The sequence below is a fragment of the Hippopotamus amphibius genome, chromosome 15, assembly GCF_030028045.1.
Source record: "Hippopotamus amphibius kiboko isolate mHipAmp2 chromosome 15, mHipAmp2.hap2, whole genome shotgun sequence".
Taxonomy (NCBI): domain Eukaryota; kingdom Metazoa; phylum Chordata; class Mammalia; order Artiodactyla; family Hippopotamidae; genus Hippopotamus; species Hippopotamus amphibius.
The window spans coordinates 6,786,368-6,812,642 of record NC_080200.1 but is presented as its reverse complement, the minus strand read 5'-3'; the positions used below and the strand labels follow the sequence as shown (position 1 = coordinate 6,812,642).

The window sequence follows — 26,275 nt, the reverse complement described above, 5'->3', positions numbered from 1 at the left end:
GGGATGGAGAGATCTGGGGTGGGGCTGGCATCGCCATCCTCCCTGGGCAAGAGGACAGGTGATGAGGCGGCCACGTGGGCAGTAGATGAAAGCACTGAACCCCAACCGGAGGTCCGAGGACAGGGAGTAGCGGGCACAGTCCACCCCTTCCCAGGGGGCACCCTCAAGTCTTAGGGCTGGCTGTCCTAGGGTCGGGGAGTTTAACTGCCCACCTTCCAGCCTTCCCTGCCACAGGGGTAGCAGGTCTTAAGTGGGTCCACCCTCACCCACCCCAGGACCCCCGTGGTCAGCTCAGGGCGGGGCTTCGTTGTCCTGGGCGGGGCCTGGGGCTGAGCCAGGTCGGTCGGCACCTGCAGCGAGGGACCCTGGCTCAGGAGCGCCGCCTGGTGGAGAGAAAGAAGACAAAGGCGCAGCGGCAGGTTTCTGTACAGGAAGTCGAATGATACATTTTAGTAACTGGGCGAGAGAAATGAGGCATCGGGGCAACACTGCAGGGGCCACAGGGAGAATAAGAGATCGAGAGCTAGGGTTTGGCGTAAATCTTACAAAGTGTATAAAGAATCTGTGTTTCTCTACAATAACAAAAAAACCAAAGGCTACAAGAGCGGTTGTATATACAAAACACGGAGATATTGCTTCACTTGCAAACAGGTTCCTGACCAGACAGGGAGACAAGACAGAAAGAAGGGCACGGGGGTGGGGTGGGGTGGATGGAGACCGCGCCGCGTGCAAAAAAGAGGGTGAGGTGGGGAGAGGGTCTTCTCCCAGCATACATCTACAGGCAGGAGCTGGAGTCGCGCACCCACGGGAGAGGTCGAAGGCCTGTGTGCTGCTGGCTGGCTGTGCGCGAGGGAGCGGGACGCCGAGAGCCAAGAGTGTCCGCCTGCCCGGCCCCTGGCGCCTTGCTCTTCGGGCTTCAGCCCGGAGTGGGGTTCTGGGTGGGGACCGGGGGCCAGCTGGGCCAACTGGCCAGAGAGGGAGGGCGGCGATCGCTCCCCGGAGGCTGCCGTGGAAAACTGGAGAAGCCTGCTCGGTGTGCCCATACTCCTGGCCTCTGGCCGGCCCCGTCCATCCTGCCACCCTCCCCTCCCCGCCGAGATGCCCACTGGGACCCAAGGAGAGCAGGTGCAGCAGCTGGGGCTTCTAGCTTTCCTTGGGCGGGACAGGAGATGCCGCTCAACTCCTGTTCTTTGTGCGGAGCTCGATGGGAGGGCGGGAGCCAGTCACAGGGGGGCGGGGGGGGGGGGAGAGGGGGCAGGGAGGACAGGGCGGTGAGGGGTGGGCGGAGGACGAGGACGTGCACGCACACTCAGACCAGGCGCAGGGCGGTCACAGATTCTGGCAGCACTGCAGCTTGTTGGGCTTCTGTCCGTCGGTGGTGGGCGGCACGCTGATGTCCACCACGTTGTTTCCGGGGGATTCGTCGTGCGCTGCGCGGTCCGCGATCTGCTTCTGTGACACGATGCGGTAGATCTCTGGGGGCGGGGGGGGGGGGGGGGGTTGTACAGGGTACAGGGTGAGTGCGCTGTGTGCCCTTGATCTCTATTACCCCCCTCCCCCCCCACGCCAAAGGACTCATCTAGATGTCACCTCCTCAGGGTAGCACCCTCGATGCTGAGTTGGAACCCCTCCTAAAGGCTCCAACTGTGCCTGTGCGCCCCCATCACATCAAGGGGAGCCATGCCAGGGGCTGGGCTCCTGGAGGCCCCCCACCCCTATCCCCAATGCTGGCTGTGTACTCAGCAAGGGAAGGACCCATATCTGTTTGCAGATGTAACTCCCAGCCCAGGCCTCTGGTTCTTTAAGATCAGAGGCTCTCCTTCCTCTGGAGAAACTCACAGAAGCCCAGAGGCTCTGGGCCCCTGAGGCCACCTGCGTCCCCAGCTGACCCTGCAGGCTGTTCTCTAGTGGAGCCATGGCAGGGCCCACCTACGGGAGCTGGGCGGAGAGGGTCTCTGTGCCCCGAGTGCCAGCAGGGGTGGGATCTGGCCTCACGCTGTGGAGGGTGCCCTGTCTGTCCTCGTGTCCAGCCTGAACAGCAGGTTCAAGGAAGGAAGGTTCAGGGGCTACATCCTGGAGCACGTGACCCGTGTGGCTGGTACCCTTCCCACGCCCACCCTCTGTGATCCCAGCTGGGCCCTGTGACCACCTGTGAGGATGTTCTTGAAAGCTTCCTCTACGTTGGTGGAATCCAAGGCTGAGGTTTCAATGAAGGACAAGTTGTTCTTTTCTGGAAGAGAGAATGTTGCCCAGGTGAGTTGGTGAGTTGGTGGGGTGGGGGGGGTCTCCCCTACACCCTCCTCTTGGGGACCTTGCCTGCCTGTCTGCTCACCTGGCCCAGGAAATGAAGGGCTGTGGCCAAAGGGGTAGGACGGAGATGCCCACCCCTGCAGCCACGGGCACAGCCAGGGAAGATGCACCCGGTGTGGGGGAGCTGCCTGCCTTCCCGATGCTTCTCGGACACCTCGGTCAGAGTCCCGCTCTCAGGAGCGTGGCCCCTAGAGGCCCCGGCCGCGCCCTCTGGTCTGGCATGCGCTCACCTGCGAAGGCACGGGCCTCGTCCGTAGGCACGGCCCGCAGGTGGCGCAGGTCGCTCTTGTTGCCAACCAGCATGATGACGATGTTGCTGTCGGCGTGGTCCCGCAGCTCCTTCAGCCAGCGCTCCACGTTCTCGTACGTCAGGTGCTTGGCGATGTCATACACCAGCAGCGCGCCCACCGCGCCACGGTAGTACCTGTGGGGACAGGGGGCGGGACCCAGGTGTGAGCCGAGCCAGCACCCCGGGGGGCCTCCCAGGCACTGTGGGCAGTGGCTCCTTGGCCCGAGGGATGGCTACTGTGGCCTCGGGGGAGGCGTGCATGTCCGCAGGCCCTGGCCCCGCTCCCCAGATTCAGCTCAGGAATGGGGAGGCCTGAGGAGAGAGTCTGGGGTCTGGGGTCAGAAGACACCCACGGGGTCAGCCACCGCAAGGGGAGAAGGAAACAGTGACCCTGCAAGGAAAGGACAGAACCCAAATGCTTGCCGTGGCCCTGCCCACCCAGAGCGCCAAGGAAACAGATGGACACACATCCACTCCAAGGGATCAAGGAGCTGAGAAGGTGACCGGGCCTCGGTGGAGGGATGCCAGAAGACAGCAAGTGACTGACGGGGAATGGCCATGAGTTGGGTGGGTCAGGGAAGAGGCAGCCAAGGGGGTCCTGATGGTGGGGTGGCCAGGGGAAGGCCAGGGGTGCCAGGGCTGCACCTGGAAAAGGAAGGCTGGGAACATGGCCAGGCAGGGCGGGCCGAGCAGGCAGGCTGGGGATTGGGCAGCCTGGTAACAGCCCTCACCATGCAGTTAGCACCCAGTGACACCACAGTGCCTCAGTGGGACCCTACGGGTCAGTGGGATATGCCTAGCTGGGGTCACAGCATGGCCAAGACTGGGTACTGGTCTTCCAGAGGGTCCCACAGCTCCTGGGGGTCTTGTCCCTCCACCCTGGGCCCCCTGCTCTCGGGGCTGTGCTCTCCCCTCCCCCCTCGTGCCCAACCCCTACCCATCTCTTGGGGCCCACCGCCTCCCCGGCCCCGCCCCTCACGCGGAGGTGATGGCGCGGTAGCGCTCCTGGCCGGCGGTGTCCCAGATCTGCGCCTTGATGGTCTTGCCGTCCACCTGGATGCTGCGGGTGGCGAACTCCACGCCGATGGTACTCTTGCTCTCCAGGTTGAACTCGTTGCGGGTGAAGCGCGACAGCAGGTTGCTCTTCCCCACGCCTGAGTCCCCAATGAGCACCACTGTGGGGGGGGGGGGAGGGTACAAGTGAGGCTCCCTGGGCCAGACAGGGGCAGTGCCCTCGAGCCAAGACCTCACATGCCGCCTACGTCCACCCGCAAATCCTTCACAGTGGCGCCCTGGGTGCTGCAGACCCACAACAGCCCGTGAAGAGGCAGTGCTGGAGCTGTCCTGGGGCTCCTCGCCTGAGGCACCACGTTTCCAGGTGCAGAAGCAAAAAAGGGTCCTTCAGAGCAGGGCTGCCCCAGATGGGACACGGGGATCCAGGCATCCCGGCAGAAGGCAGTTTGGGGATCCGTCAACTCCCAAACGTCCACAGCAGCCTGGTGGTCTGGGCAGCCAGGCACGTTTGAGAAAACTCCGGGGCTGGGTGACCTTGGGCAAGTCACTTAACCTCTCTGGGCTGCCCTTTCCACAGGTGTGAAAAATGAAGACAGCAACAAAAGCCACCATGGGAGGGGGACACAGGAATGCCTGGAATCAGAATTCAGCCAGCATCCTGTATGCTAAAACAGGCAGTGGGGGTTAGAGCGTCCCGCAGGGATGGGGGAACAAGAGCCCTCCTGTGCAGCGCAGGGCAGCGCAGGGCAGGCCTGGGCGGGTCTCTCCCTCCATCCCTCCCTTTATCAATCTCCCTGCCCCCACCTGTAGAAGCCCTGCCTCTAGGGGCCCAGCCACTCCAAGCTCTGGGGTGGAGGGTCCAGGAGGGGCCTGGGCCTGGAGGGCTGTGCTCAGACCCAGGACACACTGGGGACTCGTGACACTGTGTGCATAGGTGTGTGTGCAGCGCAGAGAAACAGCTTTTCTTTCCGGACGCCCCAGGTGGAAACCACAGGGACTCCCAAGTGTGGGCCTTAGGCTCTGGCACCCCGGGTGGCTCTGCCTAGTGAGGAGCCACAGGGGCTGCAGACGTGGTCACGGAAGGCCCTGATGAAGTTTTTCCTTGATGAGGAATTTTATGTGTGCATCCAGATTCCTGCCACTTCTTACCACCTTCACTGCTCCCCGACCCCAGGCCATCCTCACTCCCGGCTGCTGTGACAACCTCCTCCCTGGTGCCCCTACCTTCACTCTCAGCTTCAACCAACAGGCTATTTTCGTCTTGGCCACCAGAGGGCGCCCCTGAGCACCCTGAGCAGGTCCCATCCCTCCCCTGCCTACAGCCCTCTAGGGCTCCCACTTCCAAAGTCCTCCCTGCAGCCCACAGGACCGTGCATGACCTGCTCCGTCCCCTCCCTGCCCTCACCTCCTCCCTCTCTCCCCTTTGCTCACTCTGCTCCAGCAGCACGGGCCTCCCTGCAGTGCTACTCCTTGCCTGGAATGTTCTTCTCCCCAGGTACCCACACCAAGTTCCTGCCCTCATCTCCTCTGTGTGGCCCCTCAGATGGCACATGATCTAGGAGGCCACCCCCTCCGCCCCCCCCATCCTCTTAAAACCCCACTTCCGGGACTTCCCTGGTGGTCCAGTGGTTAAGACTCTGCGCTCCAAATGCAGGAGCCCGGGTTCGATCCCTGGTCAGGGAACTAGAACCCGCATGCCACAACAAAGACCGTGCATGCCGCAACTAAAACCCTGTGAAGCCATATAATTAAATAAAAAAATAAATAAATATTAAACCAACCCACTCACTCCCAACACTCCCCATACCCCTCCCTGGCCTCTCCTCCATAGCTCTCCCCACCCTCTCACACTCGCCAGGTTTCACTTATAGCCTTTTTTTTTTGTCATTCTGCCTCGAGGGCAGTCATCTCAGACAGTCTGGTTCCCTGCTGTATCCCCAGGACCTGGCACAGTGCCCAGCGCACAGGACGCACCTGATCAATGCCTGTCAAATGAGCAAACGCCAAGGTGGCTGGCAGGGCTTCCCAGGCCTACCTCCCCTGCACTGGAAGATGCTCAGGTCACCATCCTTGGGCCACAGGTAAGGAGGGGGCAGGCCAGGCAGCCCCCAAGACCCAGCACCCTCCCTGGACTGGCTGCTTGAGAGCCAAGACTAACAAGAACATGAAGAATGTTCTGTGCTCAGAAAGCTCTTGATGTGCCATCACCCCACATACGCATCACGTGACCCATTTTACAGATGAGAAACTGAGGTGCAGACGGGAAGGACCAGCCCAAGGCACACGGTGAGCAGGGGCAGAGCAGGCTTGCTCCCACCTCCACAACCAAGCTCACTAAATAGGGACTTGCCCAGGGCCACCCCGCTGGAGAGTGGGCCAGCAGGACGTGACCCCAGGTTTTCTGGGTCCAGGGCTAAGCTCAAGGGTCTGAGTTCAGCCTCCTCCTCTCCCGCCTTCTGGGTATCCTGACCCCCTAGAGTAGCTGGCAAACTCCTATTCATCCTTCAAAACTCCATGGGTTCAGGCTCCTCCTCTCCTCCCAAACCACCACTTGGCCTAGCCCACAACACCTGTGACAACAGTGCCGATGTCCTCTCCTGACACGGTGCACGCCCAACATAAGAATGCCAAGTTGACTTCAGAGAAAGGTGGAAAGAGGTGAATGGATGTGGGCCTGGGGCCAAGGGCTCCAGCCATGCTAGTGGGGCCATGACTGTGGTTCTACTGTCCACGCCCCCAACCCCTCACCTCCTTCCCACGGCGGCTGCAGGAACCTGGCCAAAGCCAGGGAGGTTTGCACATAGTTCTCACATCCTCAGGATCAGGCCAGGAAATGAGGAGGAGGGTCCTTTTGGGCCCTGTCCGGTAGCCCCCCTACTCTCTCACTCCCTTCCCAGCCCTGTCCAGCTGTCCAGCCTCGGGGTCCCCTTCACCACATCGGTTCTGCCCTGGCCTAGCCAACAATCTCCTCAGCCCCTCGGGCCAGGCCCAGCCCTAAAGGCTTTGTTATGGAGTTCTTGGGGCCACCCCAGGGACAGATGTTCACATTATCGTGTACAGTTGGGGACACTCAATACAGAATGGCCAAGTCCCGCAGCCCAAGGTCACCCAATGAGAACAGCGGGGCCAGAGCAGAACACAGGCCACCAGCCACTGCCTGGACAAATGGCGGGAAGGTGGGGCTGCCCCCGCGGTCCCTGGCACGTGGTGCCCAGTGCAGAAGAGGCTGGCGGGGCAGCAGCCAGGCTGGTCTGTGTGCGGGCTGGGAATGAGAATGGCATTGTCCAAGACACAAGTCATCTGTTGTCTCGGGGAAAGAAAGGGCCCTTGAGGACACAGCCCCCAGCATTTCCACAGAAGCTGGTGGCATCACTGGCCGGGAATCGGTCGCCCTGGGCATACCACTTGGCTGGCAGGGCAGGCAAGCCCGGCTGGCAAAAACAAAGAGCTGGCACCTCTTGGAAGCCCTTGGTTCTCTGGCCTGCCCTATGACAGTGTGGCACATCTGGGGCCCATACTCTGACAGGCCACTAAGTGGCCACTGGGGGCACTGGCTCCCCCACTCCAGGCAGAGCAACGCCCTGCCCCTCCTCCAGGAAGCAGGCCCCGCAGATGCCAGGCCCCAAGTACTGGCAGGGGGAGGCAACCTTGCCACAGCTGTTCCCAGGGGGAATCAGAGAGAAGAGGATAGGTGCCTAAAACTGGGGCACAGGCAGGGCCACCATGCACGATGAGGGAAGCTGGTGTGCTCGGGTCCCAGACCAGCTGGTCAGGTGGGCGCCCTGCCCAGCCTGGAGAGCCAGGAGGCTGCCTTGGGAGCACGCGGCAGGGAGGAGTGAGCACCGGGGCCAGGCTGTTCCCTGGGAGCCGGCTGCCACTCTCTCCTTAAACCCCCTTTCCCCAAAAGACTCCTAGATGGGGCCGGCGGGACACCACCCAGAGGCCAGGGACTTGGGCCACCGCAGCAGCTGCCCACATGAACCATGTCCTCCCAGGCCAGGTGAGTGGCGGGGACTCTGGGAAGGCCTTTGGTGGCCCTTGGGGACATAGCTGTGCCCACTGTGGACCCCGCAGCCCAGTCCATCAGAGCAGAGGTCGGGGCACCCCCGAGGACTGGTCGGCAGGCTAGGAAAATGGCCCTTGGCTGAAAAGGATAAAATGTTAGCAGGATAAAAGTAAGGAGCTATAATTAGGTACAAATAAACAACCTCACTCCTGGGGGAGGGGGGGGACGAGCAGGGAGAAAAACAAGTACAAAGTGGGGAGAACACCCAGGGGGAGCTACTGGCCTCTGCCCAAGGTCAGGGGAGGCAACCTGGGATGTGGCTGCCAAAACAGCAAGTCAGTGGTGGGAGGGCCGGACAGGGGGCAGCCAGTGTCCCAAGTGAGAGGTGTGGCCCCTCTGTGCCCAGGGCAGGGCCAGGGGAAGGCAACTGAAGCCTGGGGGAGGCTGGGCACGGGGTGGCAGATAGGAGGATCACAGCACCCTCCACTCCTGCCAGGAGGGCAGGGGAGCTGTGCGGTGAGAAAGCTGGTCAACCCTTCTGGCTCAGCTGCGTCCTGGACACCTCTCTACTGCCCAGGCCTGACCCTCTAGAGCCCACGGGGTCTCAGGAGGGTCTGTGGGGTGCAGCTTATTCACGTGTCTGTCTACCAGCCGTATTTATGGCCAGTGATGCCATGGTACCAGCTTGCCCACCCGCTGGCTTCCTTCCTTCTTTACTTGAATCAGTCTCCTCTTCCTTTTCAAGGAGAGAAGAACTGAGTGGATTTAAAGACAAATATTAAAAGACAATAGGGGGTCCTCCGACAAGGCGTTAAGCGTGAAGGTGAGGTCTCAGATGACCAGTTTGGGAAATGCTGACCTTCTGGGTTAGACTTTCACTTCCGACCTGGCTTGAGATGGTCAGTAGGGCACCTGCTCAACTCAGAAAAGGAGCCCAGTGGGAGAGGGCAGCGGGGCAGGCGGGCCCTGCCCCCGTGCCAGCTCTCACAGAAGTGTTTCCAGGAAGAATATTCTGGAGATGAATCCTAGGAAGCGCACAGCCTGCCCCATCGCCCCTGACCCAATGACTGTACTTCTGGGAACATACTTCAAGGAAATAACCCAAAGGGCAAAAGATGACTCCTGCACACACTTGGAGCTGGGTTATTTATAACAGCAAACGATTTAAAATAACAAGTGGGGAATGACCACAGAAACACTGGGAGGAACGCCCCCTGCCCTGGGAGGAACACATCCAGGTGGGGGCCAGGACACATCCAGCCTGGACTCAGGGAGCAGCTGCCTCAGGGTAGAGACAGGCACCAGCTGCAGCAGGACTGACATCCACTCCCCCGTCACCTGTCCCCAAAGCCCTGACAGAGATTCCTCCACCTCTAAAGTGAGACCCCAAGGCTTAGTCAGCACCAGGGCCTGGGCCTGACGCCTGCTGACCACACAGCCTCATCTGCCAGCATCGTATCAGCCTGCAGGCAGCTCCCTGAGCCCACGGTGCCGTGTGACAAGTCTGGACCTCTGCATGGGGACTCCCTCTGCCCAGAAACCTTTTACCACGTGGATATCCCAGGTAGGGAGCGCTCCATCCTACCATCTACATTCCCAAGGTCTCCAGAACCCCAGACCCAACAAGGGATGAGACTACAGACACACAGTGATGGACACAGACCACGCTCCCAGGAATGGCCAAGCTCCCCCAACAAGGGGAAGATGCCAACGGCTGGCATGGGAAGCACACCCCCACGCAGCAGGCAGCATGGCAAGGGTGTTCTATGTGGGCCCGGGGTTAGCTCTCAAGGGTGGCCAACGTCAGCCTGGGAGCCCAGCACAGCAGCACAGGACCCGGCCAAAGCCTAGGTTGGCACAAAAGGCTCTGGAAAGTCAGTGACTGCTAAGCCAGCCTGGCAATGGCTGCCTGACCTGCCTAGGCCGTACTTGAGGCTCCTAGAGCCCTCTGCTCCCTAGGCAGGAAGTATGACAACTCCAGTCCCAGATACACTCCTTAAGTGGTCTGGATTCAAACCCTGCTCCAGCACTTAGGTGTCAGTTTCCAGGTCCATAAAGAGAGAGGCTGGATAATATTGACCTCACAGGATTATGGTGAGGATTTCAATGAATTCATGTGTGTAAAGTGCTCAGAACTCTTAAGAGTCCCAAGACTTAAGAGATAATTACTGCTGTTAACCACCAGGCCTAGGTTCAGCACACACGGTTCCTCCCCACCAGCACCACCACCCCAGGTGCCCCTCCACGCAATTCCGACTCGGCTCCCCAATCCAGGGTCCACGCCCACCCAACACACACCTCAACCTCCACCATCCGCCCCTCCTTCCCCGGGCTCCGCCCCCAGACGCACTGCCACCAATCAAGGCTGGCCCCTCCTACTCCACGAGAGCACCGCCCCCACCCGCCCACCCCAGCCCACTAATTGGACACGCCCATCGCACCCTAGCCCCGCCCCTAACAGCCCCACCCCCATCGAGAAGGGAGTTTTCCACCCAGCCCGGCCCGCTAACTGCTGAGGCGGCCCCGCCCCCTCCGAAGGCCCCGCCCCTAACGGCCTGTTCCACGGCCCCGGGCCCCACCCCCTCTGGACCTGGCCCCGCCTCGGAGCATCCCTGGCCCCCAAGCCTCTCTGGGCAGCCTGCCCCGCATGGCCGCGCATCCTGGCCCGAACTTGACCAAGCCCGGCCTGCACTAGCCTTCTCGGCTGCCTGGCCCGCCGGGACCCAAGCTTCGGGCTCCGGCCTGGGCCCAGGGGCCTGTAGCGCAGCCTCGGTACTTGGCCGGCGCCTCGCCGCCGCTCGCTCTCCCGTCTGTGTCCCACCGACCGCACCTTTGAATAGGTAGTCGTACTCGTCGTCCCGGGTCCCCATTGTCCTGGCGCTTCCGGCGGGATCGGCGACTCCGCAGCCCCACCACCAACACCCGACGGGGGCGGAGCCGGCGCCGCGCAGAGCGGCGGCTGGATAGCCAATCAACGATGGGTGGCGAAGCGACCGGCACGCGGAGCAGCCAATAAAAGGCGGGAGCAGAGCCCCCGGGGTGGGCGCCGCCGGGGATCCACCTTCTTCACCCTCGGTCTCCTGGAGAAAGGCGGAAGGAATGCGGACCTTTCTGAAGTGACGGCCTTGCCAGCCTATCAGAGGCGAGCTTTGGAAGGCGGGGCGGAAGACTGGAAGAATGAAACGGATTGACGGAGCGAGTAGCCAATGAGAGGCTTGATTCAGACAGTCCTGGACCACCAGAGGACCTGTCCGGGAAGGGAAATGGGGCTACGTCCAGGTAGTGTTACGCTCTTTAACGTCCCGGTGACATCATAGGTCAATGCGCGCCGCTCTGCGGGACCCCCACCCCCATCCCCGCTGTCCCCAGAAATGACAGTTTCTGGGGGAGCATCTGAGTGGGGACTTTTTCAGCTTAGAACCCTCTCCTCTCTGGGTTGCAGTTTCCATCCCTACATTGGCCTCAGTTTCCTCACTCTGTAAAACGGGAAAAACTCACCTTGTGGAATCTTTGGGGTATAACTAGATCATTGACCTAAACACATACCAAGTCAGCCACCCACCGTCTGCCATTGTCTTTGTGTAACAAATATTTATAAATCCTTACTGGGCGTCAGGCTGTCTCCCCTTCTCTGTCCCCTTATCCTGTTTTAGTCCAGCTCCCCACCCCCCACCCCCCACCCCCAGGATTTATCCCTACTCGACATTCAAGTATGCATTTCTTTCTCGATCCTGTTAAAAAACAAAATTCAGCTAAGTGTGAAGGTCTAATTGCCTTTATTAAAAGATTCAGGAATCAAGCAGCATCTCATCTGTCAAGCAGAGATACTCCCAGAGGTTGTACAAAATGGAAGACTTGTATAGAAAAGAGGGTGGGACAGGGACTTCCCTGGTGGTCCAATGATTCAGAATCCACTTTCCAATGCAGGGGACGCTGTGTGAATCCCTCGTGGGGAAACTAAGATCCCACATGCCACTAGGCAGCTGTGCCGCGAGTACTCAGCCCGCCTGCCACAGCAAGAGAGAAGCCTGAATGCCAGAAGGAAGAGTCCACATGCCACACGAAAGATCCCGCATACGGCAGCTAAGACCCGACACAGTCAAATAAATAAATATTTTTTAAAAAAAGAGAGAGAAAAGAAAAGAGGGTGGGACAAAGAAGTCGTGGACAACAGAAAAATGAAAGTTCATTAGAAGGAAAGCAAGCCTTCAGGTGAGGACAGCTTCTCATTTGCTGAGTTGTGACTGGGCTTGTTGCTGGGCAGGAAGAAAATCTTTTCTCCCACTTTAGTATATGTGCTGCCGAAGCGAGCACCTTTTCTCCCACTTTAGTAGTAGTTGCAGTTACTGTTTGGGAGTGCGAGGTACATCTTTTCTGGTTGGGATCTGTAACTGATGTCTTCCTGTTTGAGGTAATCAAGGCATGGTAGGGCATAAGAACTCCCTCTGCAAGCCTTCTTGACTCCAATTTGGTTTTTTTTTTATAAAGTTTTTTTTTTTTTAATATTTATTTATTTATTTCCATTTGGTTGCACCAGGTCTTAGTTGCAGCAGGCTGGCTTCTTAGCTGTTGCATGTGAACTCTTAGTTGCAGCATGCATGAGGGATCTAGTTCCCTGATCAGGGATTGAACCCAGACCCCCTGCACTGGGAGCGTGGAGTCTTAACCACGGCACCTCCAGGGACGTCCTATGACTCCAATTTTAGCTGAGGTTTCCTTTTCTTAATTTTCAGAATCCTATTTAGTTTCTGTCCCCCTCCAACAGAACATCAGGCCTGTGAGGGCAGGGGCTATGTCTGTGGCAGTCGCTGCTGTGTCTCCAGTGTGCAGTAAATGTTTGATTGGTGATAATGTAAGAATAGCTCATGTGCTAATTCTAATAATAGTTCTTATTGCCTCCTAGACCTCATCCATGGGATGTCCATCAGGCATCCCAAACACAAATCTGGCCTCTTTCCACATAACCTCTCCTCCTCCTGTGACTCCATCCCCCACCCGCATCACCAAAGCCAGAGGTCCTGGGGTCCTCTCTCCTACTCTTCTTTTACTCCCCTGCCCCTCTCTCCCATCCTCTCTCTCAATAGCCTTATTCCATCCCTCTTCCCTCCTAAATTTCTGAGCTCTTCTCACCCCCTCCACGGCCACTACCCCTATACTGGCCCTGTCATGACTCCCTGGACCTGTGTAGTTTCCTGCTCCTGAAGGTCCCTGCTCTGTGCTCATTGCACACAGTCCATTCCTCCCATAGCAGTCATCCAGAGTCTTTTTTTTATCCCCCTTTATTTATTTATTTTTATTTTTAAATTGAATTTAACTGAATTTTTTTTGGCCATGCCACACGGCTTGTGGGATTTTAGTTCCCTGACCAGTGATTGATCCTGGGCCCTTGGCAGTGAAAGCACAGTGTCCTAACCGCTGGACCACCAGGGAATTCCTGTTTATTTATATTTAAATGGATGTATAGTTGATTTACAATGTTGTGTTAGTTTCAGGTGTACAGCAAAGTGATTCAGTGCCATATATATTCTTTTTCAGATTCTTTTCCATTATAGGTTATTACAAGATATTAAGTATAGTTTCCTGCCCTTGTTGGTTATCTGTTTTATTTTATTTTTAAATATTTATTTATTTATTTATTTATTGGGCTGTGCCAGGTCTGAGTTGCAGCACATGAGATCATCCTTGCCATGTATGGGCTCTTTGTTGCGGCAGGCAGGATCTAGTTCTCTGACCAGGGATCAAACCTGGGCCCCCTGCATTGGGAGCAGAGCCTTAGCCACTGGACCACCAGGGAAGTCCCTGCTTATCTATTTTATGTATAGTAATGTGTATATGTTAATCCCAAACTCCTAATTTATTCCCGCCTCCCTGGGAGTCTTTTAAAACATGTCAGGTTATCTTGCTTCCCTGTTTAAAAATCTTTTAGTCCTTCCTTAAGTGAGCATTTACTGAGACACCTACATTGGGCCAGACAGTGCTCTAGGGGCTGGGGATGAAGAGTTGAAGGAGACAAAGTCCCAGCCCTCGAGGAGCTGACAGTCTAGTGGGGGCAGGCAGACAAGAAGCAAGTAAACAACAGCACGCACAAGATAATTTCAGAATGCAATGAGGGGAATAACCTGGGCTATGTGATGGCGGGTCTGCTTAGCTAGGGAGGCAGGGAAGGCATCCCGGAGGAGGTGGCATTTGCACTGAGTCCTGGGGAGGGGGAGAAGGTGGTGGGAACAGCATTTCAGGCAGACAAAACAAGCAAGAGAGAGAGAGAGAGCCCAATGGCTCTGAACAGCCAGGAGGCCATAGGGGCTGGAGAGTTGAGTCCAAGGGCCCAGAGATGGGATTAGAGGAAAAGGTGGGGCTGGCTGGAAGCCAGACCAGGGAGGACCCTGCTGGCCTTTGTCCGCACACTCCTGGACCTTTGGCTTGAAGCCCAGCACGTTCCCGCCCAAACCCTCTCCCCACCCCACTCATATTCACCACCCCAGCTTCTTGCCCCAGAGCTGCAGCCAGGTGAGGCTATGCACTGGCTCCCCAGACAGGAGCTGCACTTCCTGCCAAGGCCACCAGGCTTTTGCTGTCCCAGTGCCATTCCCCACTCCCATCTTTGTTGAATTTTCATCCTTTGAAAACTGACATGGGGGAGGGATGGCTTGGGAGTTTGGGATTAGTAGATGCCAACTATTATGTATAGAATGGATAAACCACAAGGTCCTACTTGTGTAGCACAGGGAACTAGATTCAATACCCTGTGATCAACCATAATGGAAAAGAATATGAAAAAGAATACATATATATATGTAGACATGTATAACTGAATCACTGTGCTGTGCAGCAGAAAGTAACACGACATCGTAGAGAATTCCCTGGCAGTCTAGTGGTTAGGACTTCATGCTTTCACTGCCAAGGAAGTGGGTCTGATCCCTGGTCAAATAACTAGGATCCCGCAAGCCACGCGGCCAAGAAAACAAAACAAAACCCCCACAACATTGTAAATCAAGTGCACTTCAGTAAAATAAACTCTTTTTAAAAAGTAAGCCTTCTTAATAAACACGCTTTTATTTATTTTTTATAAGAGTTTTTAATATGTCTTTATTGGAGTAGAATTGCTTTACAATGTTGTGTTAGTTTCCGCTGTACCACAAAGGCAATCAGCTATAGTTATATAATATCCCCATACCCCCTCCCTCTTGAGCCTCACTCCCGCCCTCCCCATCCCACCCCTCTAGGTCATCACAAAGCACCAAGCTGATCTCCCTGTGCTAGGCAGCAGCTTCCCACTGAACATGCTTTTAAATAAAAAAAAAACAAAAACAAAAAACTGACTCCAAAGTGCCCTCCACCGTGCAGGCATTTCTCCTGTCTGGGTCGTGTGTGCCCCGCCCGCCCAGCGCGGCTCACAGTAACGGCAGTGGTAGTGATGATGATTCCTGTTTATGTTGCGTGCTCACCCTGAGTCAGAGGGGTGGTGCCAGGGATGGGAGGGTGGGGTACCAGACCGTCCCTATTTTCCAGATGCAGGAACTGAGGCCACAGAGCTCGAGTGTCCTGTCCCGGGCCCCCCCGGGAGAGTGATATGGTTAAGAGCTCCAGCTCTGACGTTAGATGGGTCAGGATTCACATCCCAGCTCTTGTTTGGTTCCCAGCCACGGTGGTTACTCTTTTCTGCCCTTCCAAGGGATGGAGGGGCAGGCAATGCTGTGTTGGAGGAGGAGGTGATAGGCGGAGAAGAGGTAGGATTGGAGCGATCAGACCTCTTTGGCAGAACCTGCAAATTTTTGTTAATTAATTCATTTATTTTTAGGCTGCACTGGGTCTTTGTTGCTGCTCTTCGTTGTGGTGCGTGGGCTTCTCATTGCAGTGGCTCCTCTTGTTGCAGAGCACAGGCTGTAGGCGCGTGGGCTTCATTAGTTGTGGCACCTGGGCTCAGCAGTTGTGGCTCACGGGCTCTACAGAGCAGTCTCAGTAGTTGTGGCGCACGGGCTTAGTTGCTTCTCAGCATGTGGGATCTTCCTGGACCAGGGATTGGACCCGTGTCCCCTGCATTGACAGGCAGATTCTTTAACCACTGGGCCACCAGGAAAGTCCCAGAACCTGAGAATTAAGAGGGCATAACTGGGGGGCTCCATCCCCACCTCCACAGGCTGGACTCCCCACCAGTTCAGCCACAGTGGTCTCAAGGGAGACTCTCCGAGCCTGCCCGATACAGGATACCCCCCAACAAGGATCCTGGAGAGGGCCTGGCCTCCAAGTGTGGAGGAGTTTATCACCCACGCTCAGCCAGGTCCCCAGGGAAGCTAGTGTGTCCCCAACACAGAGGTTCTCCTCTAGTGAAAGAGGAACCCCCCTACCTACCCAAAGAACCCCTAGGAATATTGGAAAAATAGGTTCTCCTATTACAACAGCAGCTGGGGCTCAGGGCATGGGCACATGCTGTTTTTCTCAAACGTGTTCTATGATATTTGTCATATGATACGGGTGATAATCTTAGGCAGTGCATGAAATAACATTGAACTACATACTGAGAAAGTCCTACCTTTTCTCAATGCTTTTTTTTAAATGAATTAAATATTTTATTGAAGTATGGTTGATTTACAATGGTGTGTTAGTGCCAGGTGTACGGCAAAGTAATCAGTTATACACACACACACATCTATGCTTTTTCAGATTCTTTTCCTTTATAGGTTATTACAAAATGTTGAGTAGAGTTCTCTGTGCTATACAGTAGATCCTTGTTGGTTATCTATTTTATATATAGTTGTGTGTATATGTTAATCCCAAACTCCAAATTTATCCTTCTCCCTTTTTTTTTTTCAATTCTTGAAGACCTTCATTACCCATCAAGGAGAGAGGCTCACTCTCTCCTGTTCGTATGTCTTCAGCAATCCTCATCTTCCGTTTCAGAGCTCAGATGAAGGCTGAGAGTCTTTAGAAGGCAACAGGATCTGATTAGGATTTTCTTCCCTATGTACATTTCATTGTGAAAATTTTTAAACATTTAGAAAAACGGAAAGAACTGTACTGAGAATACCCATATTCCCCAGACCTAGATTCCACTCTGAACATTTTGCTTTATCGCATATCCATCTCTCTCCATCCATCATCGAATCTTTTGATGCATTTCAAAGGAAGTTGAAGATTTAGGGGATCTAATGTACAGCATGGTGATTATGGTACTGTATTGTGTACTTGAAATTTGCTAAGAGAGTAGGTCTTCAGTGTTCTCTCCACTGAAGAGGGAAAGGTAATTGTGTGATGTGATGGAGGCGTTGGCTAATGCTAGGGTGGTTATCATTTCGAAGTATATAAGTGTATCAAGTCAATTACATTTCAATAAAGCTGGAAAATTTTTTAAATAAAACAAACTTGAGGAACTTCCTAGGTGGTGCAATGGTTAAGAACCCATCTGTCGGGACTTCCTAGGTGGCGCAGTGGTAAAGAATCTGCCTGCCAAGGCAGGAGACATGGGTTCGAGCCCTGCTCTGGGAAGATTCCACATGCCACAGAGCAACTAAGCCCGTGCGCCATAAAAAAAAAAAAAAAAAAAAAAGAACCCATCTGCCAATGGAGGAGACAAGGGTTTGAGCCCTGCTCCAGGAAGATCCCACATGCTGAGGAGCAACTAAGCCCCTGCGCCACAACTACTGAGCCTGTGCTCTAGAGCCCGTGAGCCACAACTGTTGAGCCCACGTGCCGCAACTACTGAAGCCCACACGCCTAGAGCCTGTGCTCTGCTCCTCCACCACAATGAGGAGCCTGTGCACTGCAATGAAGAGTGGCCCCTGCTTGCCGCAACTAGGGAAAGCCCGTGTGCAGCAACGAAGACTCAATGTAGCCAAAAATAAAAATAATAAATAAATAATAAAATAAATCTTTAAAAAAAACAAACTTGAAGACATCTGTTCACTGCACCTCTAAAACTTTTCAGCGTGCATACCATTAACTAGAATTCCATGTTTGTTTGTGACTGTTTTCGTAGCTTTTTTTCTAAGTGACTTTTAAAAAATATATTTCTTTGGCTGTGCTGGGTCTTAGTTGCAGCATGGGGGATCTAGTTCCCTGACCAGGGATCGACCCCGGACCCCCTGCATTGGGAGCGCAGAGTCTTAACCGCTGGACCACCAGGGAAGTCCCATAGCTTTTTTTTTCTTCCCTTCCTTCCTTCTTTCCTTCCTTTCTTTCTTCCGTGCTGTGAGGCTTGTGGGATCTTAGTTCCTCGACCAGGGATTGAACCCACACTGTCATCAGTGAAAGCACAGAGTCCTAACCACTGGACGGCCAGGGAATTCCCTCTAGCTAGAATTTGAAAGCATTGGCATTTTTTGTTTTCACCGAGTTTAGTTTTACTAACCTGTTTATGGCAGGGTTTTCCACATGCTGTAGATATGTGACTACATTTTTAAAAACTGGGTCAGTAAGTCCCTGTATGCCTGGGAGTAAGCTGATTTACGTCTGTCTTCTGGTTTATTTATTAACACCTCCCTCCCCCCAACAGTGTCTCAGTTTGGACCATCAATTACAGGTCACTTTATCTGTAATGGGAGGGGCTTTGAAGGCAAGCTTGGTGCACGCAGGGATTTTTCTGTTCACTAGAGTATCCCAAGCACTTGGGACAGGGCTTGGCCTGTAGTAAGCGCTCAAGAAATATTAGTTGAATTTAGATACATACATATATCTATATATAATATTCACTTATTTATTTATTTTTGGCTGCATCGGGTCTTAGCTGCAGCACGCGGGATCTTTCGTTGCAGCTTGCAAGCTTCTCTCTAGTTGTGGTGTGGGGGCTCCAGAGCACGCGGGCTCAGTAGTTGCAGTGCACAGGCTCTCTAGTTGCAGCCTGAGGGTTTAGTTGCCCCACGGCATGCGGGATCTTAGTTCACCGACCAGGGATCGAACCTGTGTCCCCTGCATTGGAAGGCAGCTTCTTAACCACTGGACCAACAGGGAAGTCCCAAGATAGATAGATGATAGATAGATAGATAGATAGATAGATAGATAGATAGATAGATAGATAGACACTTTTTTTTTAAGCCAATTTAAAGGAAAACTTCTGCAAACATGGCCAGAAATGGGAAGAATTTACCCAAAGCAGTGCATTAATGTAACATAGTAGAGCTGGGCTGTCTGAGATGGTAGCCATTGGCCACTGTGGCTACTGAGCCCTTAAATACGGCTGGTCCAAATTGAGATGCTAAGTATAAAATCCATACCAGATTCGGAAGACTTAGTACAAAAAGCCACGTCAAATAGCTCATCAATAACTTTTATATTGACCACATGTTGCAATGGTAACATTCTAGATATATTGTGTTCAATAAAGTATATTCCTAACAATTTTTTTTAACTTTCTTTTTAAACTTTTTATTTTCTTTTTCTTTTTTGCTTTTATTTTTTGTTTTTATTGTTTTAAAGTATTTATTATTTATTTATTATTATTATTTTTGGCTGCATTGGGCCTTCACTGCTGTGTTTTTTGCTTTTTTAAAAATACATCTACTAAAAAACTAAAATTAAACAACACAACTCACATCATATTTCTATCAGATGGCAGGACACTAAAAAGTTAATCGTGATTCATATGAGTAAGTATGGTCTAGAAGAGCTTCTAATTTTCTTTATTACCTGCTTCCAGAAGAACTGAATGGGGGTTTTGTTTTGTAATAAAAATGAGGGACTCCCCTGGTGGTCCAATGCAGGGGACACAGGTTCAACCCCTGGTTGGGGGACTAAGATCCCGCAGGCTGCAAGGCAACTCAGCCTGAGCTGCAACGTGCTGCAACTACTGGGCATGTGGACCACAGCTAGAAAGAAGCCAGCTCGCCACACTGAGGAGCCCATGTGCCACAGGGGAGGATCCCACGTGCCGCAAGGAAGATCCTGTGTGCCACAACTAAGACCTGATGCAGCCAGAAACAAAAAAAAATAAAAATTTTAAAAAAGAGGAAGAAAAAAGGAAAACGAGATACGCATCATGAAATCCTAAGTGAAGGAAACTGAAGCCAGGTGTCAGAAGTGGTAGGGATAACCAGTGTTGTCCTCAAGAGCCCCGGGAGCATTCACCCTCCACCCTGGGAACGTGTTTATGTGGACTTTGAAAACTGTCCACGTTTTAAAACAAACCAAAGGATGAGAGAGAACGAAATGTTCTGAGGTTGCTTTTATTCTAAGAATTCTGTGGGCTCCACCCAGATGCCGCTGGCAACGGCTCACCCACAGCACCCACACACAATAGCACTGAGAGGACACCCAGGGCCTCCGGGAGCCCTGGACCCCCCGCCAGTCAATGTGACTGAATCCGCCATCGAGGGCCGGCCTGGCTGCCCCGAGTGGTCCCTCTGCGTCCCCCACTCCTCGGGCGGGTGAGGAGCGGGCTTCAATGCCCGTGTCCCACGCTTTTGGGTTGTGTGCCCTACAGCCCTACAGCTCTGTCCTCAGAGGGCGTTTCCTGCAGCCCTCTACTCATCCCGGGGGCCTCTCCAGGCGTGGGCATCTTCTCTGTCCAGGAGGCTCCAGATGGCCCCTGCTCGGAGCCCCTGCCCAGGCAGGGAGTGGCCACATGCTGGGCCAGAGTCACAGTCACTGTCCTCCGGGAGCCTGGGACCAGGCCCCAGTGAGGAGGCTAGGAGGCTGCTTCGGCTGCTGTGGGCTGGATCAGCATGGTGGTGGCCTGCAGGGGGTAGTAGCGGCCCCGCCAGGTCTTCCAGAAGATCCCCTTCTTACGCTGCTGCCGCTGCCGTGGGATGGAGCGGAAGTACTGGCCATTGAGGTTGGAGTGGCCGCAGGTGCCAAACCACCAGCCGCCTGTCAGGGTCAGAGAAGAGGGGACATGGTCAGGCCCATGGGTCCTCAGGCTTCCACTGGGGCTGGGATGGGGACGGGGCTGGGTGTTGGATGTCACACACTTTAGACAAGACCACTTTGGCAGTGGTTGTCAAACTGTGTTCCGAGGAACCCCAGGTTGTGACAAAGGCACCTCAGGGGTTCTGCACACCCCTCTTCCTGGTAACCGCGGCTTTTACGTCCGTGACCCTGGTGAGTTACTCCTCCATGCTTGGCACGTGGCGAACGTTTATTAAAGCCTTTCTATGACTGTCATGCATTTCAGCCTATGTTGGGTTGAACCATATGAAATTAGCCACCACTCCATCCTTCTTTGACCCAGGAAGAGGCAGTTTCACGTGTTTTACTTCACAGGGCCTGGGTTCTGTCTCTGATTTCATTACAACAAGATGGGGTTTGTCTTGGAGGCTCAGCCACACGCCAGCCACCATCCCACAAGTGTCATCTCATTGTATTTTCAAAATAACCCTATGGTGTGGACGGTGTGCTTGTACCCATCTTAAAGATGGGGGAAGTGAAAGGGGGGAGTGTTAAGTCAGTTGCCCAAGGGTACGGTGCAGCAAGTAAGGAGAAAAGTAGGGAGGGAATAGATGGGGTTGAAGGTAGGGCATGGATGCAGAAAGGCAGGGAGGGGAGGTCCCGGCTGTGTGGCAAAGGGCAAGACAGCTCGCTCACCAGAGAGGCTTTTCGCACAATTCTTGTCCCTGCGGAGATCGTGGTCCTGGTCCCAAGTGGAGAAAGGCAGGGAGAGGCCGCTGGGTGAGAAGGTGGTGGCACCCAGTTTGCTGGCAACGGGCGCCGTGAGCTGCAGGCTGTAGGCTGTGTCTTCACCACCCAGGTGGACGGGGAACTGCAGTGATTCAGCGTTGCCCTCCCAGTCCTCCAGCTGCACAGCCAGGCGGCTGCCACGGTCCCCCATGATGCGGTGCACCTTCTCCAGGCCCAGCCAGAACTCACCTGCAGTGGGCAAGGCCCATCTGTGAGAGAAGACCCACCTCCGTGGCCCCCTCATCCCCCATGCCTCTGGCCTGCAGGAAACACCCACCTTGGGGGTCTCCGAAGCCATCCTTGTAGGCTTCCCAGGGCTGGTTAAAGTCCACTGAGCCATCCTGACGCCTCTGAATTATGGTCCAGCCTCCATCTACCCAGAAAGGGACAAGGTCACCAGGAGCATTCTTCTTAGAAGGGACCCTGACTCCTCCATCTGGCTCCCAGACCCCAAACCACCTCTAAACCAAAGGAGAGCAATGTTCTTCTCATCCATCCCGGCAGGACTAGAGGAAGATGGTCAAAGGAAGAAGATGGGCTGGCCAGCAGGTGGGGAGGAGAGGGAGGGCTCTGCCTAGATGTTTATCCCCAGGAGGAAGCAGGGAGAAAGGGAGAGAGGGGGTGAGTGGCATTTGACAGAAAGACAACTGGGCCCATGATATTTGGGGTTCCTGGGGGGCCAGTGCATCCTTACCTGAGGTCATCTTGCAGTTAACCAGGAATGGCAGGGACCCCTGGGGCTGGATCTGGAACAATCCACTTTGCCGCTCTCCCTCTTTGAACAGCTCCTGGCAATCCCTGGGCAGTCCTGCAGGGCAGACAAGGGTGGGGGGATTGAAGCAGAGAGCAGTCCTAGGGGTCCCAGGAAACAGACGTATCTGGGAGCTGGGTAGCAGGAGACAGGGACAGGAAGGGGACAATCCAAAGTTCATGACACACCCCCCACTTCCCCTAAGGTCTTCCATAGCTCCCCACGCCTTTCCTCAACACAACCTCCAAGGCACCCCAGGACCAGCCGCTATACCTATCCTCCCTCCTCCCACATTGCACAACCACCCTCTGGCCACACAGCCTCTTCCTGGTACCACACACCTTCCTGCCACAGGGACTTTGCACATGCTAGTGTTCTGTCTGAGACTCACTTCCCTCATGCCTTTCTCTCTGCCTCATATTAAAGGTCCCAGCTTCTAGAAGGGATGACTTCCCTGACCCCTCTCCCCTAGACCAGGCTACAGGCACTGCGGACTTCCTACTCCCAAACACAGGGGTCATCTGGTGGTCCCTCCCCAACTCCCCACACTGAATGAGGTCCATGAGGCCAGGGACAAGGCATGGCTCTTTGCCCACCATCCAGCACTGGTGCCCAAGCTGATCCCAGCCCAAAGCAGGTGTTTAATAAAGATGCCATGAAGGAATGATTGAAGGAACTGGACCAGAGTGGGGGGGGTGGGGCAAGAACTGAGATAAAGAGGAGGGGGCTCCACTTTGTCCAGTGGTGGGTGGGGAATCAGGCCAGAATGGGGCTTGGGAGCACCACAGATGCCCTGCAGGGGTCCCAGGTATCAGAGAGGAAGGGAGGGAGGAAAGAAAGGAGAGATGGCCAGGGCCCATCTGCAGACTTGGGAAGTCCCCGCCCCCAGCCCAGCCTGGAAAGTAGGGGAAAGGTTGCAGGGGGAGGGGAAGGCTCAGGTCCAGGAAGGGTGAATGTGTCCACACTGTGGGGGCGGGGGGCGGGCCCAGATGACTGGAGACATTTTGCGGCCCCTGAAGCCGCTCCCCTTTCCCCTACTTTCCTCTCTTCCACTCACATCAGGCAGCCCGCCAAACCACCAATGTGGCTTCCATTAACACCAGCTGTCTGTCTCCCCACCTCTGAACTTTCCCATACTTGGCAGGGCTGAGCCTGGAGTCCCCAAACCTACACATGACCCCCCCCCTCCCCCATCACATTCCGCAGCCTGGATCTATGCCTGCTGGCCACCGCCCAGGAGCCCCTCCTCCCAGGGCTACGGTTTGGGAGGGTGTAATGGACCCTTCCTGGTGGGGGAAGGAAGGGAGAGTGGTGGGAGCGGGAGCTGGGGGAGGAGCCCTCAAGACTAGAGAGCTGGAAGCCAGCAACCAGCCCAAGGGTGGGAAGAGGGTTATCCAAACTTTCACCCAGTTGGGGGCAGACTGCCAGGGATGCCAGGCCAGGTGATGGGGTAGGAGGACCACAAGGCAGCCAGGCAGGTCTGGAGCAGTAAACTTGGGGTGGGACAGAGACGGGGGAGCTGGGAGCCTGTGTCAGCACCTATAGACATGCTAGGCTGGAGATCTGGGGTGTTATGGGGCATACACAGTAAAGGACCCAAAGCTTGTAGGAGTTGGGGGGATGGGGAGGGGTGATCAGGGACTCCCGGGCCAACAGAAGGATGAGGGACCAGGTGTGTGGGTAAGGAGCCCCGGATTTGTAAGAGATGCAAGAGTAGGTGGTGTGTCTGGCCAGGGAGATGGGGGTTCTCTGCCCTAGCCTCCCCTACTACATCCACACTCTAAGAGACTGTCATCGTGGGCCACGGGGGGACACACAAACGTCAGATCTCCTCTCCCAGGCAGCCATTCTCTCTTCACCCAAGGAGGGGTCCAGCCTCCCTAGCTGGCACCCTTTTGTCCCCCATGCCACCCTCCTAGAAGGTTCCAACCTCCAGGAAGGTGTCCCTGATCGGTACCACCCCTTTCCCCACACCCCTGCAGCTCAAGTCCCTTTTGGACCCTCTGTCCCAACCCCTGCTCCAGTTCATGGCCAGTGAGGCTTTGGGGAAATACCACTGGCTTGCTGGGAAGAAGGGTGGGGTGGCCCAGTGGTGCAGGTTCAGGGCTGAGGGGGTGCCCCAGTCACCCCCTCACCGGAGACCCGTCAGTCCACAGGGACCCAGGGCTGGGGCCTCTCTCCTTCTCAGTAAGGTGTACCTGACAAGGAGTGGGGAAAGAATGGTAAGTGGGGGGAGGGGCTGCCAAAGAACAGCAAAAGGCTGGACACTCACTGTGCAGGCGGCTGATATTGTGAGCTGGGCCAGCAAGCTGGGCCATCTTGGGTAGCCTCTTCCTCCTGGCAGGCTTGTCTACCCCGTGGCCCAGGTGCACGGGGGCCAGGTGGCCCATCTGGGACAGGATGGGAAGAGGGTGTCAGGTCTGGCTGGCTCAGGCTGCTCGACCTGCCTAGCTCCACGTCCAGACCCACAGGTCCAACTTCAACCTCCCTCCCCATCTGGGGCAAGCATCAGGCACCTGGCTCTGCAGATTCTGGATTCTCAGGTGCTGCTTCTCCAGGTGCCGCTGCTGCTGGGCCACCTTCTGGAAGAGTTGCTGGATCCTGCTGTTTTGAGCCTTGAGCTGACTCTGGGGAGAGTGTAAAACCCTGGTGAAGCTCCGGCCTTCTGCCGCCAACTTCTCCATTCATCCGCCGGTCCTACTCACAACTCTCCATCCTTTGAGGCCCAGGCAGGAGAGCCCAGGGAGTCCGGGATGCGTCCCCCCCTTCCAGTCCACACCCTTTCAGGGCATCAGGAGAGGACGTACCTGCAAGCTGCGGAGGGTCTCCGCGGCGGCGTCGCCGCTGGGAGGGACCAGACTCGCCGGGGCGAGTGGAGGCGCGGTGGACCCCTCAGGATCCTTGCAGGCGGTCCCACACGCGTCCAGACGCCGCTCCAGCTCGACCAGCTGCTCACGGGTGCGCTCCACGTGCTCGCGCAGCCCGTGGCCGAGCTGCAGGAGCCCGTGCGCCAGCACATTCACCTCGTCCCAGGAGGCGAAGCGCGGCGTCTCGGGCGGCTCCGGGTGGCCCTGCGCGCTCAGCAGTCCGGCGGTGGCGGCGCACAGCACCAGGGCTGCTCCGGCTGTCGGCGCACAGCGCATTCTTGCGGGTGGTCTGGGCGCCGAGACGCGAGGATTCGGGCGGGCAAGGGTGAGAGGACGCAAGGGGGGGACTCGGGAGTCGAGATGCGAGGGCTGGAGACGCCGGGGCCCTGGCGGAGACGCGCTTGGATGCAGAAGCCAGAAGAAAGGCTTGGATCACAGGCACCCGCCCGGGGCTTGGTGTATCCCCGCGACGCCCTCTGTTATAAGCACAGTTCTGGAGTAGAAGGAGGAGCCTGGGAGGGGGGGTGCGTGGAGTTTCGGGGGCGGGGCATGGAGCCGGGGATGGGATAATGTGTGCTGGAGGCCGGGTAGTTTTGGGGGTGAGGGGCGCCCTGGGAGCTGCAAAACTCTGGCTCCTCCCACCAGGCCCTGAAGCGCGTGATCCGCCGTGTCTTCTCTGCTGACCATGGGAGACGTGACTTCCTCTCCCCGCGGTCCCCTTCCAAGAGCTGGAATTCCGAGACCCCCCCCCACCCCCCCCCCCCGCGCTCAGTGGGGAAAGGGCGCTGCCGTCAGCGGAGACCGGGCATGCGGGCGGCATTCCTGACCCCCTCACCAAGTCAAAAGCGGGGGAAGAGGGTCTTGTTACGCTGAGTCCAGCAGGGCCGGGCGGGAAGGGCCAGGACCCCTCAAACATCCCCGCCTCCGGGACGCCTCCCGGAGAGCATCCCAAGATCAGGCTGGACCCCGGAGGAGACATCTCGGGCTCCTGCGCTCCTTCCCGCTCAAGGCTTGGTCATCGCAGATGTGTGTGTAGGATTCTTTAATGAATGCCCCTCATCCCACTCCACACAAATTTAGTGCCCTGGTGGCGGGGCCAGGACCTGTCTTTTTCATGTCCATCTGAGGCCCCTTTCCCCACTGCCCACTCTCTGCCCTCAGGGTCTTCAGAGTCTTTGCCTGAATCTAAGCAGGAAACCTGGAACAGAAAGAGGGGATACGTGAAAGGAAGGTCTCCTCCTCCTCATTCATTCATTCAGCAAAACAGTCCTCTGCTCTCCTACGAGGAGTTCGCAGGCAGGTGGAGAGACTCCCAACACTCTGAGCCTGGGGTAAGGACAGAGTTGGGACAGAGGAAGAACTGAGTGAGACTGTGAGGTGGTGGCCACGTTCATTTCACAAGGCTAAGCATTTAGTCAACAAACTCTTACCAA

At 55.8% G+C, this 26,275-nt stretch overlaps 2 protein-coding genes and 1 non-coding gene across 3 annotated transcripts; 1 reads left to right on the top strand and 2 right to left on the bottom strand.

The window, feature by feature from the left end:
* Positions 1-420: 420 nt before the first annotated feature.
* On the bottom strand, positions 421-10,878 carry RAB11B (RAB11B, member RAS oncogene family). Its single transcript, XM_057709778.1, has 5 exons — positions 10,450-10,878; positions 3,579-3,774; positions 2,541-2,734; positions 2,150-2,230; positions 421-1,475 (listed from the first exon to the last, which is right to left on the bottom strand). The coding sequence occupies exons 1-5, from the start codon at positions 10,487-10,489 to the stop codon at positions 1,330-1,332; spliced, it is 657 nt and encodes a 218-aa protein (XP_057565761.1). The 5' UTR covers positions 10,490-10,878; the 3' UTR covers positions 421-1,329.
* Positions 5,225-5,296, top strand: TRNAW-CCA (transfer RNA tryptophan (anticodon CCA)). The gene has a single exon. It is a non-coding gene; the product is annotated as a tRNA-Trp (tRNA).
* Positions 10,879-19,758: 8,880 nt separating the features above from the next.
* On the bottom strand, positions 19,759-25,333 carry ANGPTL4 (angiopoietin like 4). The gene is made up of 7 exons (XM_057710397.1): positions 24,783-25,333; positions 24,492-24,602; positions 24,248-24,365; positions 21,919-22,032; positions 21,502-21,597; positions 21,132-21,413; positions 19,759-20,417 (listed from the first exon to the last, which is right to left on the bottom strand). Exons 1-7 carry the CDS (start codon positions 25,116-25,118, stop codon positions 20,236-20,238), a joined length of 1,239 nt encoding a protein of 412 aa, XP_057566380.1. The 5' UTR covers positions 25,119-25,333; the 3' UTR covers positions 19,759-20,235.
* Positions 25,334-26,275: the final 942 nt, after the last annotated feature.